General features: G+C 55.0%; 1 protein-coding gene across 1 annotated transcript; it reads left to right on the forward strand.

Annotated features, from left to right (window-relative positions):
* Window positions 1–309: 309 nt before the first annotated feature.
* Window positions 310–7757, forward strand: CALHM2 (calcium homeostasis modulator family member 2). The gene is made up of 3 exons (XM_001512016.5): window positions 310–1124; window positions 5232–5821; window positions 6832–7757. The coding sequence occupies exons 2-3, from the start codon at window positions 5267–5269 to the stop codon at window positions 7246–7248; spliced, it is 972 nt and encodes a 323-aa protein (XP_001512066.1). The 5' UTR covers window positions 310–1124; window positions 5232–5266; the 3' UTR covers window positions 7249–7757.

The raw sequence follows: 7757 nt of genomic DNA on the forward strand, positions 1-7757 counted from the left end.
GGCCCCGTCCCGCTGCCACGCTCTCCTCTGCAGGGGCCGCTCCGCGTAGCGTTTTGGGGTGTGTGCGAGCGACCCGGTTCATTCAATAGTATTTATTGAGCGCTTACTATGTGCAGAGCACTGTACTAAGCGCTTGGGATGAACAAGTCGGCAACAGATAGAGACAGTCCCTGGTTGGCTGCCGTGGGCGTCCCGGGGCCTGGGCGGGATCGCTGCCCAAAAAAGTGAGTCACTCCCCGCTCAGCCAGGAAGCTGAAAAAAAAAAAAGCGTTCTGCACTGGCCCCGCCTGCCCGCCCCAGCCGCTCCCTTCGGGATCCTAGACCGCGGGCAACGAGGCTCGGGGCCCCAGACCTCAGGCTCCGGGACTCGGGACCCTGAGACCGCAGGCTCCGAGGCTGGGGACCCCAGGCCGCGGGCTCCGGTGCTCCGGATCCGAGACGGCGGGCTCCGAGATTAGGGCTCCCAGACCTCAGGCCCCGAGATCCGGGACCCTAAGACCGCAGGCTCCGAGGCTCAGACCCCCGGACCTCAGGCTCCGAGATTCGGGACCCTTAGACCGCAGGCTTCGAGCTTCGGGACCCTTAGACCGCAGGCTCCGAGACTCGGGATCCCAGGCTGTGGGCTCCGAGATTTAGGCCTCCAGACCTCAGGCTCCGAGATTCGGGCCCCCAGACCGCAGGCTCTGAGACTCGGGACCCCAGACCGCAGGCTCCGGTGCTCGCAATCCTAGACCGCGGGCTCCGAGATTGGGAATCCCAGACCTCAGGCCCCGAGATTCAGGACCCCTAGACCTCAGGCCCTGATTTTCAGGACCTCTAAATCGCAAGCTCCGAGATTCAGGACCCCTAGACCTCAGGCCCCGAGAACCAGGACCCCTAGACCTCAGGCCCCGAGATCCAGGCCCCCTAGACCTCAGGCCCCGAGATTCAGGACACCTAGACCTCAGGCCCCGAGATCCAGGCCCCCTAGACCTCAGGCAGGCTCCGAGATTCAGGACCCCTAGACCTCAGGCTCCGAGATTCAGAATCCCCAGACCTCAGGCTCCGAGATTCAAGACCCCAGACCTCAGGCTCCGAGACTCAGGTTCCTTCGACCGCAGGCTCCGGCTGTCGGAAATCCGCCGGTAAGTCTATCCTTCGCTGCGGGCGTCGGGGGCCGGAGACGGTTTGGAACCAGGCCCTTGAAGGAGCCCAGCCCAATCCCGCCAGCCTGGACCAGACCGTTGGATCAGAGGCGGGGGGTCTGCCTGTGGAGAGACCCCTGGCCTGGGCCGGGGAGAAAAGGGGGTTGGGGGTGCCCCTCTCCTGGTAGAAACTGGCCCTGCCATCCCTGGTTTGCTGGTGTGGGTCTGGGGGCTGCGGCCTTGTTCGGTGGGGAATGACAATCAGTGAGCGAGGATTGGTTGTGGGATAGAAGGGCCCGAAAGAAGTGGGTCGCTGCCCCTGGCTCCCTGGCTCTGTTCTGCCCACGCTGCCATGAAACGGGGAAGCCTGGCGAGGCCCCGGGAGGGATCACCCCAAGATAACACAAGGACTTCTTCTGCAGGCCCGCCCTCCGGGGAGGGGAAATGGAGAAGCATGAGGGGTGGGGAGTCGGGTGCTCCATCCACTTTAAACGTTGAGCCTCCCCGCGGGCCACTGATGTGTATAAAAGGAGATAAACTGCTGTTCCCAGAAAAAAAGACCACTCCCGGAGAGGCAAGTGGGAGCCAAAGGGCCCGGGGCAGGATCGGAGCCACGGAACCCGGCCCAGGCCTTGCAACTGGTTCTGCCCGTCTGGGGCGGGAGGGAAGCACAGGAGCGGGCCAGGACGGGCCAGGAGCAAGCTAGGAGCGCTCCCCTCGCCACAGCTCGCATCCCGCTCCCAACCTGGGACAACTCGGAATGATTATAGCAGCTGGTCCAGAAGCTGGGCAGAGGCAGATGAGGGGCTCTCCCTCACATTTGCCCCGGCGGTTAGGAGAGGCTGGAGGGTGTTGGACTGACAGAGAAGAAAGTGGCTTTTCTTTTTTCTGGCCATGAAAGCTCTTGTTGAAAAATGTGGCCTGAGTGCTGGGGTGGAGGGGAAGTCGGCATCCCCCTAAAGATGGAAGGGAGCAGGGCAGCCAGTCTAGAAGAGGGACGGACTTTCCCCTGGCCAGCGACCTTCCGCCAGGCCACTGAGTCCCCTATCCCACTACTCCACAGACAGACATCCCCCAGCACCTGTCGCCAGAAACAATCAGAGCCCTTACTCCTTGCAGTACTCTCTGGGAGAGTACGGTGCAATAGGGGCTGAACATAATAAGTCCCGAGGTGGGGCTGCAGTCAGTCTTCCCAGCCCCAGCCTTAGATGGGAACATGGGGGACAGCTGCCTGGCCCAGGCTGGCACCTCAGGACTGCATTCCTTGAAGCTCTGAGGAATAGGCTGAGCGTCTGTGTAAGCCCTGAAGAAGGCCTGAGGCTGCGTTTCTAACAACCTCCACCATAGCCTCCTACCCGCTTCCTGCTCCCATCATCCCCATAGCCCCAGCGAGGGGCTGCACTGTGGCTCAGCAGAACAGGGCGCTGGGTCTCGGCTTCCAGTCCTGATCCCATTGCTTCCTTGGACGGCTGGCCTCGGTTCCAGCTTCTCTGAAATGGGGATGCGTTGGGGTGAGGGAGTGTGGGGCCGCCATGCCTGGAGTGTTTGCAGAGCATCCTGGGCCCTAGAGCTCAGAGTGCTGTTTTCTGTTGCCACCCCCACCATCCAGCTGTCCTCTGCCATTGCTTAATGCTGTTGTCTGTCCATCAGCTGAACTTGCTGCAGGGGTCTTAGTGTTTCACATCTGGGTCTGGACTGGACTGCACGGTTCCTCCCTTCAAACCCACAAGCCCTGGTTTAGGTCCGTGTCTACTCCATCCCAAGGTTTGTGGTTTGATAGCTCCCTCGCTGCCATGGGGGGCCCAAGACAGCCAGAAGTAGGGATGGGCCTGTCAGGGCTATGCCATCAGAGCTGAAGATTTCAGACCCAAGAACCACCTGGGGCATCTCAGCTGATGGACAGTGACAGCAGGAATTGTGAAAACAGCTTGGTAACATGGGCGGTGAAGAGCCCAGAGACTTACTGAGGTAGCCGTCCCGGCAACCACGGGAAGCAGCATAGTCTAGTGGAAAGAGCACGGACCTGGGAATCAGAGGACTCGAGTACTATTCGCTACTTGTCTGCTGTTTGACCTTGGACAGGTCACTTAGCTTCTCTGTGCCTCAGTTACCTTATCTGTAAAGTGGAGATTAAAACTTTGAGTCCCTTGTGGAACATGGACTGTGTCCAATCAGATTTAGCTTGTATTTACCCCAGTACTTAGTATTGCACCTAGTACACGGTAAACACTTAACAAATATCATAAATGAACATACAAACCAAAAAAACCAAAACAGAACCAAAAACTACCTGCTGGATTTTTGGTACTGTGGCACAGGATCAGCACTAGGCTGTAGTCACTTTGGCCATAAATCAGTAAATCAATTAGTCAAATTTATTGAGGGGCTACTGTTTCAACCGCTTTACTGAGTGCTTGGGAGAGTAGAATAGACATAATCCTTGCTCTCTAGGAATGTACAATCAACTTGTGGATACAGATACAAAATAACTTACAGATTAAAAAAATGGAAAGATGGAACATGAATGAGAGTTTACATTCGCAGAGTCTGTAAGTCAGTAACATTATGGGTGATTGTGAATGCTTAAGTATGGCGATGAAAGAAGACTTAGGGGGAGAGAAGGAAAATTAGTCAAGGAAGGAAAGCCTCTTGAAGGAGATGGGATTTCAGAAGAACTTTGAAGATGGAGAGAGTTGTGATCTCGCAGACTAGAAGGGGGTGGAAGTTTTAGGCAGGAGGAAGGGTGTGAGTTGGGAGAGGCAAGAATGAAGTATAATGAGTAGGTTACCTTGTGAGGAATGAAGAATGTGAGCTGAAGTGTAGTGGGAGAAGAGAACTGATTGAGTGCCTTTTTAAGTATTTGTTAAGCACTTATGTTTCATGCACTGTACTAAGCACTGGGTTACAAGGTAACCGGGTTGAATTCAAGAAGATAAGGGACTTTCCCAGAGTCACATAGCAGACAAGTGGTGGAGCTGGAATTAGAACCTAGGTCCTCTGACTCCCAGGCCTGTGCTTTTTCCACTAGCCCATGTTGCTTCTGCCTTAAAGTCAATGGTCAGGAATTTCTGTGTGATGCAGAGAGGAGCAGGCAAACCTTGAAGAATTTTGCAGGGTGAGGAGACATATACAGAGTGACATTTTAGAAAAATGACCTGAGCAGCAGAGCGAAGTATGAACTGGAGAGGAAAGAGACTGGAGGGAAAAAGACCAGTGAAGAGGCCGATACAGCAGCTTATTTGGGATATGACAAATGCCTGGACCTGGGTGACGGCTATTTGGATGGAGAACAAGGGACAGGTCCGAAAACTCTGCAGGGGGAAAAACTGACAGGATTTAGTGATAGTCTACATGAGAAAGTTGAAAGAGAAGAAAGTCAGGGATACTACCAAAGTATTATCAAGGATAGAGCTAAGACAAAGAACTAATACCTAATGATTAGGGAGTTACTGAGGTATTTGACTTTTGTAGGTTAAATTATTATGTGAGCTTCACAAAACACTGCACCCCTCCCTGCCTACGCTTGCTGCTCCCAAAGCCCCAGCGTGAACACAGCTGGCAGGGACCAGAGAGTCCAAGTCATTAACACCAGAATCCCTTCCTCTGCGTAACGCTTAGGCCCTGGTCTTCACGACCAAGATGAGCCCCACTTCCCCACACGCAAAATGGGCATACTAAGATTCAAGATATTATTAGTGCTCTAGCTTGGGGTCAGCACAAAATGGTAATTTCAAGGGGAGAGCAAGATGCCAAAGGCCTCCACCAACCCTGCTGCATCTTTCCAGAGAAGCAGTATGGCCTAATGAATAAGAGCACAGGTTTGGGAGTCAGAAGGGTCTGGGTTCTTATCCTGGCTCTGCCACTTCTCTGCTCTGTGACCTTGAGTAAATCACTTAACTTCTCTGTACCTCAGTTGCCTCATCTGTCAAATGGGGATTGAGATTGTGAACCCCAAGTGGGACAGGGACTGTGTCCAACCCAATTTGTGTCAGCCCTAGCATTTAATACAATGCCTGGCCCAGAGTTAAGTACTTAATAAATATCATGATTATTATTATTATTATGATTTCCACCCACCCCGTGACTCCCCACTTTCTGTTTTCACAGCTGGTTGGCCCAGAAGCCTCCTCAGCGCCCCAGTCATGGCAGCCCTGATTGTGGAGAACTTCCGCTTCCTCTCACTCTTCTTCAAGAGCAAGGATGTGATGATTTTTAATGGGCTGGTGGCCCTGGGCACAGTGGGCAGCCAGGAGCTGTTCTCTGTGGTGGCTTTCCACTGCCCCTGTTCCCCAGCCCGCAACTACCTCTATGGGCTGACGGCCATCGGGGTGCCCGCCCTGGCCCTTTTCATAATCGGTATCATCCTCAGCAACCACACGTGGAACCTGGTGGCTGAGTGCCAGCTCCGCCAAGCCAAGAACTGCTCCGCCGCCCCCAACTTTCTCCTCTTCAGCTCCATTCTGGGCCGGGCCGCTGTGGCTCCCATCACCTGGTCGGTCATCTCGCTGCTGCGGGGGGAGGCGTACGTCTGTGCCCTGAGCGAGTTCGTGGACCCCTCCTCCCTGAGCGTGGGGGCTCAGGGCTTCCCACCCGGCCACGCACCGGAGATCCTGGCACGTTTCCCATGTGGGGAGGCCCCCGCCAACCTGTCAGGCTCGCAGGCGGAGGTGGTCCGAGGGCTCAAGTACGAGTCCCAGGTAAGCTCTAGCCCTGGCCTCCCTGCAGACCAGGCCCCCTGGGTGGGCAAGGAGGGCAGGGGATCGCTGTACCTCGGTCCAGCCAGTGGGCAAATGTCCAGCGGAGCTTCTAGGTGTGGGGCGTCTGGGGAGCGAGCGTATCCTCATTTACATCCAAAAGGAGCAGTTGAGGGGTGAGGAAGGGGTATGACTTGGTGGATGACTGCCATTTCTACCTTTCTTCTCGCCCCCAACTTTAGAAAAGTGTGGGTTACCCTGCAGGCCACTGGAGAGATGCCCAATTCCCCCTAGTTAGAAATGAGAAAGATGCAATACCTTAGTTTGGTTCCTCTTCCATTAGTCCCACCCCAAGATGGTTTGCTATTTGATCACCAGTCGCTTCTCCCTTGACACTTTCGCCTACCACAAACCCATTCGTTCCATTGGCTCCTCGGCCCTCTGCCCACGACAGGCAGCCGAGAGTGGTGGGGCCCAGCTTGGAGATCTTTTAGAGAGCTTTCGCCAGGAATTTCCATGTTCGCTCATGGGTGAGCGTCCAGGGTCCAGGTTCAAATGTGACTTCACAAGCAGCACTTCCTGCCTCTGGCCAAACAGGACTGATCCTCCAGGATCTAGAACCTGAGATGCCCCTGAGGGGGCACAACAGAGATAAGAAGTGGAAAGACTGGGGCAGGGATGTTTTGGTGGGAAAGTGGTGGAAATGTCTTTTTTTCACTCAGTGTTATACAACCTGAAAGGAGGGAGGTGTTTGTCTGTTTGTCCTTAAATGGGAATTTTCTATTTAGGGATAGAAACAGAAATAAAGAGGAGCCCGTAGGCCAGACACCCATAGAGAACAAGTATCCACCCTAATTTTCCATTCTATAGCTGTAGGTGAAAGTAGGGCCATCTCAAGGTCTGGCTGGAATAGCAAACTGGGCCCAGGTTCCTGGGCGATCCATTCTCCCTCCGCTGTCTCCCCATCTCTGTCACCTCTTCCCACTCTCTCTCACATCTTTCTCTCCCAACAGCTATTTGGCTGGTTGCTCATCGGAGTGGTGGCCATCCTGGTCTTCCTCACCAAGTGCCTGAAGCACTGCTGTTCGCCACTCAGCTACCGCCAGGAAGCCTACTGGACCCAGTACCGCAACAACGAGGCCCAGCTCTTCCAGCGCACGGCCGAGGTGCACTCCCGGGTCCTGGCCGCCAACAACGTCCGCCGCTTCTTTGGCTTTGTGGCCCTTGACAAGGAAGACAAGGAGCTGGTGCAGGAGTTCCCGGTGGAGGGGGTCCAGCCGCGCCCCCAGTGGAACGCCATCACCGGAGTCTACCTGTACCGCGAGAACCAGGGCTCGCCGCTCTACAGCCGCCTGCACAAGTGGGCGCAGGGCATGGTGGGCAATGGGACGGCACCTGACAACCTGGAGATGGCTTTCCTCACCATCTAGGAGCCGCCAGGGCTCGGGACTCAACACACCATCGGCCCCTCTATCAATCAATTGTATTTATTGAGCACTTGCTATGTTCAAAGCACTAGGCCCTGATCCTCCCCGGACTTGAATTTCCCCTTTTTAGAGTATGGGTGGCCACTTCCATGGCAGACTATCTTCCTGGCTGCCTGCAGGGCACGAGACACCTCTGACCCAACTCCTCTAAGACACCAGGCTCAGGGATGGCTACAGCCACCGGCAGATGGTAGCTGGCACAGAGCATGGGCCCATGACCCACCGTTAGTCAAAAGGCCAAGGAGGAAACTCTCGGGTGAAATGGATTATGAGCTGAACATCCCGGTTTGCAATGCAGCCAGTCACGAGGAAGTTGGTGGAGAGAAGTTCCACCAGATTGCCCAATGTTCCTGTCATGCTCCAAACCGGGAATGTTTTGACTCTTCTTTTACCTGGTATTTAAGTGCTTACTATGGGCCAGGCACTATTCTAAGGGCTGCGGTAGATATAAG

Source organism: Ornithorhynchus anatinus, chromosome 16 (assembly GCF_004115215.2).
Source record: "Ornithorhynchus anatinus isolate Pmale09 chromosome 16, mOrnAna1.pri.v4, whole genome shotgun sequence".
Classification (NCBI taxonomy): Eukaryota; Metazoa; Chordata; class Mammalia; order Monotremata; family Ornithorhynchidae; genus Ornithorhynchus; species Ornithorhynchus anatinus.